The sequence below is a fragment of the Odontesthes bonariensis genome, chromosome 12 (assembly GCF_027942865.1).
Source record: "Odontesthes bonariensis isolate fOdoBon6 chromosome 12, fOdoBon6.hap1, whole genome shotgun sequence".
NCBI classification, from domain to species: domain Eukaryota; kingdom Metazoa; phylum Chordata; class Actinopteri; order Atheriniformes; family Atherinopsidae; genus Odontesthes; species Odontesthes bonariensis.
Genome location: NC_134517.1, coordinates 10,480,169 through 10,499,968, shown reverse-complemented (window position 1 = coordinate 10,499,968; position 19,800 = coordinate 10,480,169). Strand labels below are relative to the sequence as shown.

The window sequence follows — 19,800 nt, the reverse complement described above, 5'->3', positions numbered from 1 at the left end:
TAGCTTTTATTCAAAGTAAAGGGGTTGCTTTCATATCGCACCAGGATGCAGTGCTGAATTTTACAAAGTGAAATATCAGGGAAAGATGATCAATTTTCATGCTTTGACTCTAAAACGGCGTGTAGCTTGTTAGTAAGCCAAACTGTAACATCCTCCAGTCACAATGAGCGACTTTGTAAACAAAGAACTAAGCAAAAGTTGTTCTTTCGATATTGGTTTAGGGTCATAATTATTGATATTTGATTTAGATCAAATATTTAGATCAAATATCAATATAATAAGGAAGTCCAGGCGAAGTCTTTGTATCAATACAAAGACTTCCTGTTACTACCAGATCTTTCAGGAAGTGGTCACCAGAGGCGAGTGATGCATTGAGAGACTGCTTTGATGTCACAGACTGGGCTGTACTGCTGGAGGAAGATGAAATGGACATTGATATGGACAGGAGGGTCAGCACCATCACAGACTACATTAACTTCTGTAGGGACACTGTGATTCCAGTCAGGACTGTAAGGTGCTATCCAAATAACAAACCATGGATCACCAGTGACATCAAAGACCTCCAGAAAAAGAGGGCGTTCCAGAATGGGGATAGAGAAATGCGGAGGGGTGTACAACAGGAGCTTATAAAGACATTATGTCGAGCTAAGGTGGAGTACAAGAAAAAGGTGGAGAGACAGCTGGAGAACAATAACACCAAGGAGGTGTGGAGGGGCATGAGGACCATCACTGGATACAGACTGAAGAACTCTCAGTCTGTAGAAGGTGATGTGGACAGAGCCAATACTTTCAACCAATATTACAACAGGTTTGACAGTGTGGCTTTTCCCTCCTCTGCTGCTGCTCCCTCCACCCCCACCACTACTGCTTCCTCTATACTGCTTCCACTGCGCTGCTGTACTTCCACCTCAATGGCAACCTTCATCGCCAAGCCTCCTCCTCCGCCTGACTGCACCTCTACCTCTGCTGTCACCAACAAGCTTCTTCTGTCCAGTTGTACCTCCACCTCTGCAGCAACTTCCACCGCCTGGTCTCCTGAGCCAAGCCACACCTCCATCTGTGCGGCAGCTCAACACCGTCTGGCCTCATCAGCCCAGCTGCACCTCCACCTCTGTGGCAGCTCCCACCACCAGGCATCCAGAGCCCAGCTGCACATCCACCTCTGCGGCAGCTTCCACTGCCAGGCCTTCTGAACCCAGCTTCACATCCACCTCTGCGGCAGCTTCCACTGCCAGGCATCCAGAGCCCAGCTGCACATCCACCTCTGCGGCAGCTTCCACCGCCTGGCCTCCTCGGTCCAGCTGCTCCTCCACCTCTGCAGCAACTCCCACCAATAGCCCTCCTCTGTCCAGCTGCACCCCCACCCCCATCTCTATGGTTGATAGCAACATCACTCCTGTCGCCATCCCTCCGCTACAACCTCTGTGTCTAACTATAGAGGAGGTTGGAGCTGAGCTCAGGAGACTCAAGCCAGGGAGTGCTTCAGGCCCAGATGGAGTCTGTCCAAGGCTTCTGAGGGACTGTGCTGGTCAACTAGCAGTCCCTCTTCAGAGGCTCTTTAATATGAGCATTCAGATGGAAAAAGTCCCGGTGCTGTGGAAAACTTCTTGTCTCATACCAGTGCCCAAATTAGGGCAACCGGTGGAGCTGAATGACTACAGACCGGTGGCTTTGACATCTCATGTCATGAAGACCTTGGAGAGACTTCTTGTTTGTCGCATGAGATTGCAGGTTGCTGAGGCTCTTGATCCCCTCCAGTTTGCCTACCAGAAACACATAGGAGTGGAAGACGCGATTCTGTACATGTTGCACTGGGTATATGCTTATCTGGATGTGCCTGGTTCATATGTGAGAGTCATGTTCTATGACTTCTCCAGTGCCTTCAACACCATACGGCCTCCCATACTGAAAGACAAGCTGCTCGGTATGGGTGTGGCCCCCTCCCTGACATCATGGATTATAGACTATTTGTCTGCCAGACCACAGTATGTCAGGATGGGGAAATGTGTTTCTGGAACACTGGAATGCAGTACTGGGGCTCCGCAGGGTACTGTTTTGCCTCCTTTTCTTTTCACCCTGTACACATCAGACTTCAGGTACAACTCAGAGTCCTGCCACATTCAGAAGTATTCTGATGATACGGCTGTTGTGGCATGTGTGCGCGGTGGACAGGAGAAGGAGTACAGGGGCCTTGTGGAGGCCTTTACTGACTGGAGCAAAAATAACTGTTTTCTCCTGAACACCACCAAAACCAAAGAGCTGGTGGTGGACTTCAGGAGATCTAAAACCCCATACCAATCAGTCTGCATTGATGGAGGGAGATAGAGACTGTTCAGACCTGCAAATACCTGGGGGTGGTGCTGGATAATAAACTGGAGTGGTCTGCCAACATGGATGCAGTGTACAGGAGGGGCCAGAGCCGTCTCTTTTTCCTGAGACGGCTCGGGTCCTTCAATGTCTGCGGTGATATGATGTGCATGTTTTATCACACTATCATTGAGAGTGCACTGTTCTATGCTGCTGTCTGCTGGGGGAGTTGCACTACAGACAGAAACTGTAGGCGCCTGGACAAACTTGTGAAAAAGGCTGGTTCTGTTGTAAGCAGAAGGCTGGACCCTCTCAGTGCTGTGGTGGAGAAACGGATGAGGAGGAAGTTAGATTCTGAGATGGAGAATAATAAACATCCTCTCCACAGCATCCTGACAGGACAGAGGAGCAGCTGCAGTGAGAGGCTCATCTCTAGATTTGAAAATCAATTGTGTTTTCATTGGTTGAATGTTGAGAAAATATCAATAAACAGCACTGAATAAGGATTACATTTTGACAGTTAAAATGTTAGTGTTTGATTCACCCTGTCTCAATATACTGTGCCAAGTCTACAATTGTTTGAACAGAAGAAAACTGTGTGAGGCCATTTAAGTGTGGGGCCTGTTTTTTTCCATGGATGAAAAGATGATTTATTAGTGATATCTCGTTTAGCTACAGCCTGGTAGTTTGAATGGCATCTGTTTGAAGGAGCGGTCAAACAACCCACACAAAATAGTTGAGACACTGTGTAAAATGTCTGTAAAAACTAGATGCAATGTTGCAAATCTCATAAGCCAATTTTTTATTCACAACAGAACTTATAACACATCAAATGATTAAAATTTGATTTTTTTTTTTGTTTTATGGAAAATATTAGCATGTCTTGATTTTGATTGCAACATAATAAGTACACAGTTAACTGGAAAGTTTTTTTTTAAATGAAAGAGTACGCAATACATTCTTAATCTAATTTTTTCAAAACTACTTTGTAACTTTCAATTTTAATGTAAAAAATAACAGGCATACTCTTTGCATTATGTAATATATACATGTGAATTCTTTAATTGATAATGCTCAATATGATAAAAATAGTAGACAAGCCTGTATATTGGATAAGTATATGGACATATAAACATGCAGCATCCTCTGTATGATCATATTTGTGAGCTGTATTTTAACTGGAGATATTTTTTTGTTTTATTTTCCTTATCGTTACCCGGCATTAGATCATTCGGATAATCTTCCTCATCAGGACGTTTGACATATGGTAAGGAGTTATGAAAGCATCATCAAAGCATTTCCTTAATGACTACACAGCTAGTAAACAAAGATATCTGTAGAATTTAAGAGCTGATGCTGTGAATCAAGCACTGCCAAAAAAGAAAGAAATTAGAATGAATAAAAAACAAAAAAAACTTTATTATATGATTTAATATAGATTTTTTTCTTCTTTACTCTGATGCTTAATATGATTGAAATTAGTAGACAAGTCCAGGCACTGGATAAGTAGACAGGTGGTAAACAGATATATTTATCTGCTTTCGCCTGCATGTTTTACATCTTGAACTTCATAAGTTCAACTCATTTTAATCAAATAATTACTTTTGTTTGCCAATGTTTTGAGTAGTTGAGTGTCACAGATGTTCAGGTTTTTACTGGTGTTTACCCCTTAGGATTGTTTTCCATTTGCACTAATTTAATGCAGTTATTATTTTACTCCTTTACACTGACATTAGAATATGAGAGGACCTTATCTTTTCCCAGTATTAGATGATGATAATCTGTTTCATCATGACCTTTGACGTGTGGTAAAGAGTTATGAGCTGACACTAATACATTTTAAAATAATTTTAAAAAACTGTATAAAATAAAAGCTGTAAGTCATTATCTTGCCAGCAGATAAACTGATCAACATAAATTAGAATGGCTTGATGTTATGGTGCTGTCAGGGTGGTGAGATGCGTGGAAAGGACACGGATGCAGACTTCAAAAAGCAAACAAAACAAAGCGCGGCTGAGCCGGATACCAAAACTAGACTGTGGAAAACAAAACATGACTAAGACAAAACAAAGAACATGACTTTGCATTACTTGAAAATACTTAACTTTGGCTTGGCATGAAGACGGTGAAAGGATCTGACCAGTTGCATGGGGAAACCTGGAAACTAAATACTGACTGGGTGACAGGTCAGCAGCTGAGGAGAAAACTACAGATGAAGTGAATGAAGGTGATGGATGAGCCACAGAAACTGTGGGGAAAACATGGCTAAACTAAATACCGGATCTGGACCTAAAACTTAAAACTAAGATGTGACACAATCCAAAACATGGCCAAAACTAAAAACTGGACCTGGACTTGAAGACTAGGAAAACTAAGACATGAGAAAACTAAAACATGGGCAAAACTAAGAACTAAACATGAACTTGAAATGCCTTTGACTGCAGTCGTCCCATACCTCCTGGTTCGAAACAGTACTTTGAGCATCTCCATAGTATAGGGGTGACCCACTTCAAAGTGCCACTACCATGGGCTCAACTCCTCCCCATAGGCCACCCCAGCCAGCCACAGCAAGCTGTGGTCAAATGTTATCAGATCCTTCTGTATTGGTAATCCATGTCAAATTTCGTTGCGAAAAGTTGCTTCTGTCGTGTTTTATTTGGCAGCTCGTTCATGCTCGAACTATGGACGGAGTGGATGTGCGGCGATTCACGGTGCAGTCACTCATGGATGGATTTGAAGGAAAACAAGGCTACAGTCAAAGATTTGGTCTTCATCACGTTAACTTTGAAGATGGAGGCAGACCGAGAACCCCAAAGCAATCTGCATACTTCCTTTCTCAGGTTATCAAGCAAAATGGTTTTGGATCAAGCAAAGATACTGGTTTTAAAGGCTTAGAAATAGCATTTACTCGCCATTCCATCACTCTACCACCCTCAGAGGTTCCATCTAAATCAAAGGTTATCTGGGATAAATTCTCTCGTCAGTCGAAATTTCAGAGACAAATGTATCACTATGGTACTTTTCCACAAGACTTCAGCTGGGGAGTTTCATCCTCGTCTTACCAGATTGAAGGTGGCTGGAATGCTGATGGAAAGGGACCTAGTGTCTGGGATACATTCACTCAGAAACCTGGCAATATTCCTGAAAATGCTACTGGAAATGTAGCTTGTGACAGTTACAACAGACTTGAGGAAGACTTCTACATGTTGCGAGCGCTGAGGGTAAAGTCATATAGATTCTCTTTGTCTTGGTCCAGAATCTTTCCTGATGGTAGGCGTACCTCCCTGAACCAGAAAGGTGTTGACTATTATAACAAACTTATTGATGGCCTCTTGGCACATAATATCACCCCCATGGTGACACTTTATCACTGGGACCTTCCTCAAGCTTTACAAGACTTCGGTGGCTGGGACAATGTAGACATGATTGACATCTTTAATGACTTTTGTGATTTCTGTTTTGCCACATTTGGCAACAGAGTAAAATTCTGGATTACTTTCAATCAGCCACAAACAATTGCATGGTTAGGATATGGACTTGGACAGATCCCGCCAAATGTTAGGGATCCAGGAACTGCGCCTTACAAAGTTGCACACAACCTAATTAAAGCTCACGCCAAGGCCTACCATACTTATGATGACAAGTATCGCAACTCCCAAGGTGGTCTAGTATCCATTGCTCTCAATGCTGACTGGGCTGAACCTAAAGATGTCAGTGTTCCCCGTGACATTGTGGCTGCAGACCGTGCACTGCAGTTCCAACTGGTTTGGTTTGCACACCCTATTTTCAAGAACGGCGACTACCCTGATGCAATGAAATGGCAAGTTCATCAAAAATGTGAACTTCAAGGTCAGTCAAACTCAAGACTCCCTTCATTCACTGAAGAGGAAAAGAACTTCATCAAGGGAACTGCTGAAAGTGTTCCTTTAAGTACTTAGAACCGGAATTTATCATTTTTGTCAATTTTGTTTAGAAAGCACTTCATTAAAAAGCATACCGTGTAATGCTCACTTTTACACTATGTTTGTTTCCAGGGATCAGTTTACGGCCAGGCACTTTACCCTACATTGTCGGTCACAACCTTATTAAAGCACATGCTGAGGCCTGGCACCTCTACAACGATAAGTACCGGGCCGAGCAGAAAGGAAAAATCTCAATCACTATCAATTCTGACTGGTCAGAACCCAGAAACCCGCATAAGCAGGAGGACATTGATGCTGCACGACGTGTGGTGCAGGTATGCCAAATCCTCTCATCTTTAACATAAAACCTGTTCCACTGTTTTCACTAACCACTGCTCACTCCGTGCAGTTCTACATTGGCTGGTTTGCCCATCCCATATTTAATGGTGACTACAATGATGTGATGAAGACAACCATTCGGGAACGCAGTTTTGCTGCTGGTTTGCCAAAATCCAGGTATTACAAAAACCAACATAAAAACCTTAAAAAGTAATATTAAAAGTTAACAATGGCTTTTGATTGTCTGTGTATGTCTTCAGTGTGTAATTCCCTTTAAAACCAACTGGTTATAGCCAGTCCTGCTTTGTATTTTATGTCTTCTTAAACAACGTTTAAATTCTGCAGACTCCCTGAGTTTACTCCGGAGGAGATTAGGAGAATAAAGGGAACATATGATTATTTTGGGTTCAACCATTACACCACTGTCCTGGCATTCCCTTCGAACTACGGAAATCTTCAGCACTATGATGCAGATAGGTAAATAAGCACAATCATAGAAGAAGGGGATATTTTCCTTATCTTAGTAGAGAATCAACAAAATATCCCATTATATTTTGAATTCCATGGTATTTATTGAATACATTTTCATTCTTGGTGGTGTATATCATTTTAACCTAAAACCTTAATTATTTGACCATAACAGGGGTGCAGGGACAATTGTTGACCGCACCTGGCTAGATTCTGGTTCTGGCTGGCTGAAAGTCACACCTTTTGGATTCCGCAAAATACTGAACTTCATTAAGGAAGAGTATGGAAATCCCCCAATCATCATCACTGAGAATGGTGTCTCAGAACGGGGGCCTGTTGATCTGAATGACACTCACAGAATTTACTTCTATAAAAACTATATCAACCAGGTGTTGAAAGGTATTAAAGCAATTTGATTAAATATAAAGCATTTGAGGTCCGTTTCACAAAGCAGGTTTAGTGAAAACTGAGTTAATTAACCCTGAAATGAGGGAAACTTTGAGTTTATTAACCCTGTAATGAGGGAAACTTTGAGTTTTCTGTTTCACAAAGAGAGGTAACTCAAACCAGAGAAAGAGGGGTAACTCTAGCCTGTTTCACAAAGAGAGGTAACTTAAGCTCTCTGTCAGTTACCGTAGTAACAGACTCTATGAACCTAACCTGGTCGGGACCATGTTTTACTCTGTCCTCTTTCAGCCACACACGCCATTTGATTTCCTCATTCAGTCAGTCAGCAGAGCAAGTTTTGGCGTAGCCTAGTTCTTCTAGTTCTAGAAGTCCATTAGGCACAGTAGGAGGTGACTTTTTTCACGAACATGGGATGTCCTTTTGACAATGATCCCGTGGATGAAGGTGCAGCATTATTGCGCAGAGAATTAAATATTTGTTGGGAGATGGTTATCAGACACCATCAGAATCTGTTGGGACAAAAGAAAAAAAGACATAAAAGACAAATACATATTTGTCTTTTATATAGGCTTAAAACAGGCTTAAAAAGATATCTATCGGCCTATTACATTTTATGAAGGCATTTGTGTCCTGGGTGGGACTCCCTCCAGGGATTCCCTCAGCCACTGGCCTTCCAATATTCTGGTTTAGGGCCAGCTCCTCTGCCTCTGTTAGAGGTGGCGTTGCTGTGCCACCACCCGTTTTACGGGCATCTGCCATCTTTCTGTTGGCTGAGTAGGAGTCTGTGTTAGTTTAAATAGGCTTAATTATTTAACAGAACATGACATAGATGAGAAGACATTTATGTGTGTGAAAACAGCATAATGTTGGGGATAAAACAACTGCACAGTCAAATAGCCATTTAATATTTACTTTACAGTATAAAACACGATCAAAATGAGGTACCTCCATGCCAAAGTGTCTTACCTGTCTGAACAATGTTTTTATATTTCATCTTAAACTGCTGCCAAGTGCGCTTCTCCCCCATGGGATTGCACCTAAATTAAATAAATGAATAGGCTACCATTCAAGCAGTTTTCCCCTGTAATATTATTGTGATTGCAAAGGACTACATTTAAACTTACGATTTTGCAGCTGCAGCGGTGTTGCACTTCTTTCTAAAAACGTGTTGAAACTCGCTTTAAGGGCGCATTAAGATTTCCAATTCGAGGTTGGTGAAAAACGTAGCCCCTCCTCTTCCCCGTTGCCATGGTGACTCGTCGAATCGGGGCTCCATTAATGCTGGCTTTTTATAGTTGTGGTGCACGCGCTAAACTCAAGGTGAAACTACTCTGAGTTGACTAAACTCACTCAAATCAGCGTTTCTGGAACCAGAAACTCAGAGTTTTCTATCTCAGAGTAGATCAACTCAGAGTTCAGGATTAGACTCAGAGTTTGTTGAACCTGCTTTGTGAAACGGACCCCAGGACATTTGAGAAAGGGACAAGAAACAAACAAAAACAATTATTGATTCAGTATATTTTCATTTCTAAAAGAGTTATTTTGTTTTTCCAGCTTACTTGCTAGATGGTGTGGACATGCGTGGCTACACAGCTTGGTCACTGATGGACAACTTGGAGTGGGCCATTGGCTTTTCAGAAAGATTTGGCCTTTTTTATGTCAATCATTCTGACCCGAATCTGCCTCGAGTGGCCAGGAATTCTGTGTCATTCTACTCCATCATCATCAACTGCAATGGATTCCCTGACCCTGCATTAGGACCCCATGAGTGCTTGAAGCCTGAACCTGAAGGTAAACTTATTCAGTGTTGTTCACATAGTCGTTTTCTACTGCTTACTGTTAGGCAAAAAAACTTCTGGCAATGAGTAAATATCAGGCTTATTCAGTAATGTTATTTTTGTGTGGATAAAAACTAGTTGCACCTTTATGGGTGATAACCCATAAAGTATTTCTTGGTAAGGGCAGTGCCTTCTTGTATTTGTGTGACCCTGGTAAATCTTTTTTTTTTTTTTTTCATTTTGATATAGCCAGTGTTTGTGTTAAGCTAAGCAAGCTATGTTGAGCTAAAGGTTTATATCTACCGGTAATAAGCAAAATGTAATATTCCTTTTTCAATATAACTAAGAAATATGAAAAAATACAGATTAGATTAATTTCTACTGTTAGAAACCTGTTCAAAATAAATAAAACTTCTATGGGGCCTCTGTCTTTTTCTGCAGGAACCAGTGCGCCAATCACAGACAACTCTGTTAGGTTCCTGGGTATGGAGCTCTCTACCAGTGACGCTGAGACTGGGCTTAACACCACATTTGCTCTGTTGATTGTTGCAGTGCTTGGAGTAATATGCTTTTCCATTTGGTTCTCTGTAAAGAGAACACGCTTGGTAAAGTTGTGGTAAAGTTAACTGTAAATATTAACTGCAAACACACCGAGGTGTAATAGAAGTCTGCCACAGATACCCAACAGCAGCTTCTAAGAGTGTAATTTTAACACATCTTCTTCCATAGATAAGACTAACATTCTGTATCATACAATGTTAACCACTAATAAAAATCCCTCAATATCTGCCTTTCTAAACATAATAAAAGTCATCCTCATAGTTTCACTTGTAAAAAAAAAAAAAAAAAAGTGCAGTATGAGTTGGATCGAGCTTAGGCAGGACTAAACAAGAACCTGTTCAATTTCAAAGATTTCCAAAGAATGCACACAATATAACAAACCTGACCCTCCTCATACAAGTTAAGATTTTCACTTTGAATTTTTTTTTTTTTTTACAACATAAAAATGTCAAAAAAGATAAACCAGACTCAGACTACTTAGAAAATTGGAATTGGTAGTAAAAAATTTATTTTAAAAAGGACTAACCAAAGTACTATCAATACAAAATGTAGAAAAAAGTACAAAAAGCATTGGTCAAAAATAATTGAGATGACAATATTTGAATTGGTACAAATGGCACTGTGGATATGACTGAATACAAAAAGATGGCATTTTAAGACTGCACTCAAGGCAGTGAATTCACATTGAAATGATTCATTTACATTTGTCATATAGATTCTGGAACTGCAATCACCAAAAACCAGCACAATCAGATGTTGAACATTGTATTTTACCATTATTCAATCTACAGAGAGTTGAAAAGGTCTGTGCTAAAAAAGTAAACATTTCATGGTCAATAACATGTACCTAATAAAAGAGGCAACAAGTTCCAATTATTGAATTGAAAAAAAAAAAAAAAAAAACTTAACTTAAATTGTACCAAACCCTTTGAAAATGCACCAGTCCACTGAAAGAATCAGTTCTCGGGGAGCAGAGACAGTAGTGAAAGTCATATCTTTCAAATAAAATTGTTTGCCACGGGGACAAGAGCCTACAACAATACTTAAAATGCAAAAATAAAGAACAATATATTTAAAAAAAAAAAATAAAAATACATGACAATATCACAAGTTAAATGTTTTTCAAGCATTACCCAGGTTTGTTTATTCCTTTGGACAAAAGGCACCTCAAGTGTGTTCCAGTTTCCATTGGCTGTACTGCAAAGCAGGTTCAAAATACCCAGAGCATCTACTGGTGAACACACAGACTATTGAGCTCACGCTAAGCAGTGCAACACTATTGGTCGTTCACTCAGTAAGCCAACCTAGGTTTCCCCAATTGTGGATACGAGCACTCTAAAAAGAGCGGTGTTGGAACCACGTGATCAATAACAAATATGGCTCTGGAGCAGCATATTCCTTTCATGGAAGAAAAAAAATCCAAACATATATGAAGAAGATGTCTTTATGAAGAATATAGATATGCAATCCTGGCTGAACGTGACACAATGGCAGCCACCAAGGAAGTTTTTTTAGTGGAATGCTTTTAGAAAAAAAAAAAAAAAAAAACATATAATAATAATTTCCCAAGTTAGCTCACTAATCCACACATAGTGCTTCATAGTCCAGGCCCCAGGTACCAGATTTGGGAATGCTGACTGGCGCAGTGCCAACATTGACAAAAAACAGGCAAAATAAAAAAATAAAAAAAAAGAGGGCCTTGTGTAATGGTTAACACCTCAGGTCTTCACAAGAAAGACAATGTCCCCCAGTACCTTTGTCTGATAAGAGGTGCCTTGTTCAGGATTCTTATGTTTTCATCTACAATCATCCACTCACATCCTTACAAAGTAGAAAATCTCTTACAGTTTAAATTTACTTTCCTGACATGACTGGCTTAGCCTTACCTTATCAAAAAACAAAAACAGAGTTCCGGTTTAAGTCTAAGGCAAACTTGAGATTCACACATGGAACTTCCAACAACATAAAAACGTCTCATAATGAAAATATTTATATATAAAAAAAAAAAAATTAAAAAAAAGTAGCTGCCCTGAGGGAGATGCACTTGTTCACCTTAACCACGAAGGCAGTTTGTAAGCCCTTTGGATCTTCAGACAGACTGGTGTCACAAGGACTGCCGAGTCGAGACAACCGTTTCCGTGCAACTTGATGCTCGACCAGTTGGTCATAACACTGGAAGGCTTGGGCTGTCTTCATCCACCTCAAGCAAAGTCAAAATGTCACAGTTACGCATGCACACATGCTCCCCTCGGTCCCCACTGCTCCTCTCATGAATTGACCAACTGATGAGAAACTATGCACGGAGACCTGTGAACAGATTTTTGTCAGTTAAGTTTCTCGCTTTGAACGTAGCTACAATATAAAGCTATAAGCATTGTTACATATGGATGAAAAGAGAAGGTACTTGCCTTTATCGCAGGTGCTGCTCTGCTTCTCCTGAGCAAAGTTGAGTCTGTTCTGCTCCACTGCGGTTCCATTCGACTCCGGGCTGCTGCTGCGTGATGGGCTGCTCTCTTCGTTCTGGTATGCCAAATCCAGATGCTGCTGGGCCAGCTTTAAGTGTCTGCGGAGCCTCTCCAGCTCCCGCGATGACGCCTCGTCCCCGAAAGATTCTCGTCCAGAGTCTCCCAGGTTATCCCTGAAGCCAATTTTTCCTGATGGGTCCTTCTTCAGAGCCGTATGGTAACCTGGGGGTGCCGAGGGCTGGCGGCAGATGGAGGACCTCTGGCTGGCTGGAGCAGAGTGACGAGGAGCAGGAGGCCGAGGTCTCGGTGTGCAAAGGCAGTCGCGTATACTACTGAAGCCAAGGTGAAGGATCTCCAACACGGTAAAGAGCAGACACAAAGCACTGACGGCATACATGATGAGCAGGAAGATTGTTTTCTCAGTGGGGCGGGAGATGAAGCAATCTACTGTGTGCGGGCAAGGCGAGCGTGTGCATACGTACGATGGTGAGACTTCCACACCATAAAGGACGTACTGCCCAAACAGGAACGAGGCCTCAAAGATGGCACGGGATAGCAACTGAAAAATATAGACCTTCATTAGGCCATCTCTCTTGATGCGACGGCGTCCATCGTGTTTTTTACTGGGCTTTTCTGCAACTTCCTTCTCCTTTTCTGGCTCAATCTCCTCCAAGATCATGGGATCCTCCTCTCCATTATCCTCCGCTTCTTCATAGTCCCTGTTGGCACCGCGGCTCACTATGGGCATCTTCTTTCTACCCCGGGGCCTGTAGTCATCATCGTCCATGCGGGCGATCTTGTGCATGGCAAAACCGAGGTACATGATGGTGGGCGTCGTGATCATGATCACTTGAAACACCCAGAAGCGAATGTGCGAAAGCGGAGCAAATGCATCGTAGCACACATTCTCACAACCAGGTTGACCAGTGTTGCATACAAATTTACTCTGTTCATCATAGTAGATCGATTCACCCCCGACGGCAGTCAGCACGATCCGAAAGACTATGAGGAGCGTGAGCCAGATTTTGCCCACAAAGGTGGAGTGATTGGAAATTTCATCCAGCAGCCGCGTGAGAAAGCTCCAGCTCATTTTGCCTTTGGTATAGAGAAGTTATCAGTCCTGTAAACATAAACAGAAAAGTGGATTTAGTTTTTTTTTTTTACTTTCTTAAAGAAAGTTAATGATACTAAAACTAAACAATGCAGAAATTCAGATAACTCCTGCCCCCCTAGAACCCTTGAGTGATTGTAAAATGCATTGTATGAATATATTAGATTGATATGGTTGGAAGAGCCTGCCCAGGATTAATGCATCTACTGCAAAGCAGAGTAAAATCACCCATAGCTCAAATCAAATGTATTCATTTGTTTTGGTGCATAATCACCTTTCAAAATGTCCTTCTCTTGACCGTTCTTAGATCAGGTGGCCACAAGATGGAGCTACACCATTACAAAGCAAACATCCTGCTCTGACGTGGGCCTCAATACCGTCCATTCACAACCAGACTCACAACCAGTGGTATGGAATGCTAAGTAGCAAAGTGTCAACATTATAGACAATATCCATTTTTCTATTCTGTCATGACCCAAACTATACTCAATTACCACATTCATCGTTTTAACTATAAAAGACCTGAGAGATGAATGACTAGCCCTCCTATGCAGCTTAAAGCTGTTTTGCCCTCACCTGCTCCATCTAGTCCATCCTGAACATTTACCAGATTAACCAGGGTCACATACAGATGCTGCTTGTTGAGATTGAATGATTTTAACACCATAAAACCAATTGAAGAGCTCCCACGGCTTTGCGCCATGCGTGAGAAACCTCATAAGCAACTTCAGTCATGATTTCCTGTTATAGAACCACACCTCTGTGCTTCAGGCCAGGCAGGTATACAACAAGAGTTCTGTCAGTACATTAAAAAGGAGCTTCTATTAAATCTGCATACCTGTAGCTCAGCTTTATAATGCTTCATGTTCCCTTTCAGTCTTTCATAGAAAAATGTATTCTTTTAACAACTTTAGAAACAGAATACCAAAACAAAATTAAAAAAAATAAATAAACTAAAACCGAGTCAAATGATCACTAATTAGATGCACACAGGTACATCACCAATCAACCATCATCAACTAAAAAAAATATAAGCCAAAAAGACAAGTGTGACAGTGTACTGCTCTTAAAAATCTCACAAAACCCCAAACACCACTGACAAGTCTTAAAGACATTACATGCCTCAGTGCTCCAGCAGAGACCCTAAGGCAAGGCAGCTCCCAGGTGTGGATGAGATTGTGAAACATGACACCCAGTTCAGCCAAAACTACCTCTGGATGCAGTCAAGCACATGGCGTATGTTAGTTTCTACTGCAGAATTTCAAGCAGAAAAAAAAAAACGTTTTTTTTTTTTACTGGTAACCTGACTAACATCTTTATCCTTCATCTGTGGTTTTCTGCAGCACTACCTGCATGTTCTTGCATGCAAAAAGCAGTACCATAAAGACAATATGCTGCCTTAGCTGCCACTCAAGAATGACATGAATTTTGCAAAGGCATTTGCAAAACTGTTTATCATGACCATAATAAGGAAAATATAAGTTTAGGGGCGACTACAAAGCTCTGATATTAGGCTTTACTCTGTCTTAGCTGAGTGTGTCTTTGACCTCTACTCATTGTGGCTGTTTGTAATCTAGTTTAGTTGCCCTAAGTAATGGTCAGAGCTGACATCAATATCCAAGGAATGCCAAGTACCCACGTGTAAGTCTGTGATCAACTGTCAAGCTACAAGGGGGAAATCAACGAGAGAAAATGTTATTTAGTGCTTGTCAAATTCGAGCGTTGCACCTGAATGGGCCTGTGGTTCATCACGTCTTCAGCGTAACATCTCTAAGTGGCAACATACTACCTTTTCTGCTGACCGTTGTTCAACATTAGCTGCAGTTTAACAGTTTTTTTTCTCCCCAACAACAGAAGTAATGGACAAAATATATTCGACTAGCATATGTCACAACTTTTTCAATTAGTTTTAAGCACTAGAGGGCAACAAAGAGTGGAAATGTCTGCTTTGCTATCATGTAAACTGAAACAGGCAAATCAGATTCTAGTAGTTCCAGTAGGTACAGTCTATTATACACCGAGACGGGATCTAAAACAAACATTTACATGGTAAGGATTAGGATCACTTGAATCAGTTATTGTTTTAAGGTCCCAAAAATCTGTTAGCTTAACTTTTTACTTTACATCTCTGTCAACTGGTTTAAGATACTTTACCATCTCCATTATCCTCATCGCACCTGGTAAAGCAACTTGAAGTTCATACTAACCCACTATCATTTTAACAGGTGCTGTCTTACAATGCCCCATTGTAGAGGAATCTCAATCCAATCTCTACATGAGGCATGTCGACTATTCTTTATGGGCTCAAAACTTGTGGTGAGAGCGCTGCGAGTGTTCTCCTGAACATCGCCTTTTCTATTGCGATGTCAGCATTACACCATGGCAGCTTCAGTCCAACTGTATGCTACCTTTAAAGTGGGCTGCACTCATCTATCAGAATCCTGGTGCCAACCTGAATAGTTGCTGAAAACAGCTGTGCTAACTTTCCAAATTGCTGCTGTTTTATTATTTAAACTTGAGTTGGGATTTCTGTTAAGTTCAAGACCAAATTGTTGCCATCCCATTATTATTGTGCAAACTGATGAACATTCAATCATGTATATGCACAACACACAGATTTTACTGTAGTGAGATTCTTTTTTTTTTACAAAGTTAAATTAAGACTAAAGTAGGGCTTACTGTGCATTGCATTCAGAAGAATTAGTCTCTTCAGCACAGTAAGGAATAGATCTTAGAGATTTAATACCAATTTGGCTATGCATGGACTGAGACCTTAAGTCAAGATAACAGGATGAAAAAGGTCAGATGTAAGATTTTTCCAATTCTGCATGTAGATCTGTTGCAGCTTACTTGTTTTTTCAAACTAAATCGTGTGAATTGGTCTTCAGTATGGGTCTAAATGTGGCACTTGACACTTGGCAGTCTGCTTCCAAGCAGGGGTTTCACTGCCACCAGAAGCATGCAGAACAGAGAGGCTTTTGTGGCTCTCACATCTGGGAGACTGGTTATAGTTAACCCTTGTGCAGTCCAAAGCCTTAGGCTGAGAGGGCCTTATCCCGAGGAGAGGAAAAACCCCCAAAAAATAACCAAATAATGACAGAAACTGTGGAGTGACTGCTGGAAAAGATGATTCTACCCGCCCATCATTCACCAGAACACCATGAGAAGCCCAAAGTATTTCTCTGGTGTTCTGAGACTACACCAAGTATTAAATAATATGGGGGCTATATTAAATCATGCTATGGTCCAATTAGTTTAGCTACATGAACTGAAATGAAAAATCCGATGCTAATCCGATCCTATTTTATAAGTATACGGGAATAAAATGCCTCCTCGTGGCAAACGGGACACGACGTCACAGCGCTGATTCACTAGCTAACGTAACATTGATAATGAGTCCAGCCAGGGGATAGTCAATATACTTGTGACAAAATTGTGCTTAAAAAAAAAAAAAAGAAAAAAACCTTTGCGCTTAAAATATTATTAATATCAAGACTGGAGGAAAGAGAACGGGGAGTCGGAAAAGCCATCCCTGCGGATTCCCCCCATTGCATGAAAAATAAGCTAAATATCATGCGTGCCAGGGAAAAATTGCTCTACACGTGCCCCCAATGACGACCCATTTTAACACGAACAAACCCGCAACACGAGAGCGCGCCAGATATTGCGAAAAAATGACCGTGCTTTAAATTGGCGCTGCCTCCAGCCAGCCTGTGTGCGTAAACTTAAACTGGCGTTTGCACAATACCTTTAAACAATCGACGTTTCCACATAGGGGTTCGTAGCAATTAAAGCTACCTTAATACAACCTTCCGGTGCACGCGGGGGGAAACTTTAAAGCGCTTTATGTTCGCCAGAGCTAAAAAAAAAAAAAGGTGATGCCGCGTCCCTGCGTCGCCACGCTTTGTTTGTGGAGCATTTTACCTTCAATTGTGACCGTAGGTCCTCTGTCTCCTGAAAACGGTCGTCTAATTCAAGAGTTTTTCTTCTCTCTCTTTTTTTTTTAAAGAAAGCTCTCCGGCTCAAATATCAAGTAATCCAGTTTTCATTCCCTACGAGGAGACGGCGTCTGTCTCCAGTTGTGTTAGTTGAACTGTTGAGTAAGGACAAAGAATATTCCCAAATCCCTCGCTTCTCTCCTCCCAGTTTCAGCCTCGCACCCCACCCCCTGTCTGCGCAGACGAGAAACTGCCAGCAAGTAGTCTCCGTGGCGCAATGTTTCATTGGTCGCTCAGACGGCTATTAATTCCAGAGGCTGAGAGGACTCATCATTGCTGGGAGAAGCACTCAGAAAACAATGACTGCAGGAAAATAAGTGTGCTTAATACTGTATGTATGCCAGCACTTGTTTTGCTCCCAATTATTCATTTCCACTGAAGGTGCTGCATATTACAAGCTGAAAATACGTTGCACATGACCCAAATTGCTTTGACTGACGCATCAGAAGATAAAAAAAAAAAAAAAGCAGCAGACTGATCTTCCAACGTTTGTTTTGGGGCCATGTGAGGTTCCACAAACTGATAAAGGCTGCCCCTCTTCCTGCTGATGCAGATGTTCGGAAGTTGTTGCCAAGTCCCTCCATGTATTGTCACACTTTCCTTAGTGAAAGCAGCTCATGGGTTTCCTGAGCCCCTCCTTTAACACTCTTTGAACCTACATTCTGCACTGAACAATATCCACAAGAGCAAGGGAGTTTCAGCTCTATTTTTAAGCCAAGACTTTGGTCCTACTCTAGATTTATTCTTGGGTGAAAATGTTTACCATCTGTGCGATGGTTTTAGCCCTGAATTCGATCAAAAGCGACACTTCCTCGAAGAGATGAATTTCAAGCTTGCAGATGTTGCAGTTTTCCTAGAGATGACTTAAATGAAACACGTGTGGTCACAGAGATTAAATATTGTAGGCACCCAGTCAGCATCAGTCGCCAATAGCAAGCCCTCTGATTGAATGATCACATTGTTCTTCCCAGATGAGATGAAAAGCCCGTCTTCATCAGTTATTCACCGCTTTAGACAAAATCACACACAAAGCAGCACATCTACTTCCAATCCAGCCATTGCACTGAGGACTGTTGAGCTCCATCTTGTCTTTCTGATCACCAGCTATTATTGGTGAAAGCACACAGAGTGCAGCAGTTATTGTTTAATATCTGTTGCAAACAGGAGGTCAGTGGAGGAATGCATTGCCCTTCCCCCTTCTCAGAGTGCAGCCAGAGCTCTATTGTGAACCACAAGCATGCTTTTATTCATGGGGTGTAATGTGGGGTGTGCTGGTAATCTAAATAGCAGAGAAAGATAATCTGGAGACTGAGTGTTTTATGACTCCTTCAGACCATGAACTGAATTTAGCTCTTTTGTTGGATGAGTGTATTCATCAAACAGATTGCTGTGGAAACACAGTTTATCAACACATACTGATGTCACATATCTGTCTTTGTTAATGTATTGTATCATCCTCTTGAATCTGGTTGATCTGAAAAATGTTCTACTTTGGAGCTTTTAGCGTTGGAAATATCATGCGGTGTCACGTCAGGACAGGCTACCAATGTGCCACATATCAGATCAGTGATGTTGGGCTACAGTTTATGACACAGCACGATGATGCATCTTGAATCTTGGTTCTTCTTTAAAAAACCTTTTTTAACCCCATCTTCCTACAATGCTGAGCATCCACTGATAATGAAAAGATATTTTTTTAAATGTAGCCTCCAACATTAAAATACTGGGGGAAAAAAAGCTGTTGCTGGGAAAAATAAGCTGTGCCACACTGTGCCTTAAGGCTGCCCAATGTAGTTGTTAAAGTAAAGTGTTTCTGTCTGACATTTCTATAAACCTGTGCTACATACAGCATAACCACAACATACCTTATCCTTAGTTTGCCTTATCCCACATGCACTTTATGAACCAGCACACGGGATTATTCGGAAAATTGGAGGCTGAAATCAGTATTGCTATAGTTGTTTTGCTTTTACTCATTGTTTTTCACTTTATGTAGCAAAATTACTTGTTAAAGAAAAGATGATGGTTTGGGTCATGATTTACAGACTTTCAAAACCTGCACAGTCCTCACAAAGTCACTTTGAGGTGAGCTTCTTGCTAGAGTACCCAGTGGAATGAAATGAGTGTTGGTTCAGTTTCGGTTTCAGTGTATTTAAAAACATAAAAAGCATTTTTCTCATCCGCATAAGAGACAATTTAATCTTACCATGCTTGTTTTCCGCTGTTTTTTCTGAGTAATAATTCGGTCTCTCATCACATATAAACACAATCTCAGCTTCACAGATATGTTGCAAGATCATATCCAAGAGAAGAGGTAAAAGGGTTTTGCTCATAAGTTGCCCTCTAGTTTGCTCTACTACTTGACCCACAGTGAATCATCCCCTTGTGATTTCTCTTGCCACAAATGCACTCTGGTGAAGGAGTCGGCCTAGAACCTTTTTTTGTGCCTGAATTCTTGTGCAA

General features: G+C 41.3%; 2 protein-coding genes across 2 annotated transcripts; one reads left to right on the top strand and one right to left on the bottom strand.

The window, feature by feature from the left end:
- Window positions 1–4,988: 4,988 nt before the first annotated feature.
- On the top strand, window positions 4,989–6,815 carry LOC142397013 (lactase/phlorizin hydrolase-like). Its single transcript, XM_075480440.1, has 5 exons — window positions 4,989–5,018; window positions 5,292–6,237; window positions 6,342–6,544; window positions 6,619–6,725; window positions 6,809–6,815. The coding sequence occupies exons 1-5, from the start codon at window positions 4,989–4,991 to the stop codon at window positions 6,813–6,815; spliced, it is 1,293 nt and encodes a 430-aa protein (XP_075336555.1).
- A 3,433-nt stretch (window positions 6,816–10,248) lies between these two features.
- LOC142396394 (gap junction gamma-1 protein-like) lies at window positions 10,249–17,441 on the bottom strand. The gene is made up of 3 exons (XM_075479075.1): window positions 17,264–17,441; window positions 12,172–13,348; window positions 10,249–12,070 (listed from the first exon to the last, which is right to left on the bottom strand). Exons 2-3 carry the CDS (start codon window positions 13,316–13,318, stop codon window positions 12,057–12,059), a joined length of 1,161 nt encoding a protein of 386 aa, XP_075335190.1. The 5' UTR covers window positions 13,319–13,348; window positions 17,264–17,441; the 3' UTR covers window positions 10,249–12,056.
- Window positions 17,442–19,800: the final 2,359 nt, after the last annotated feature.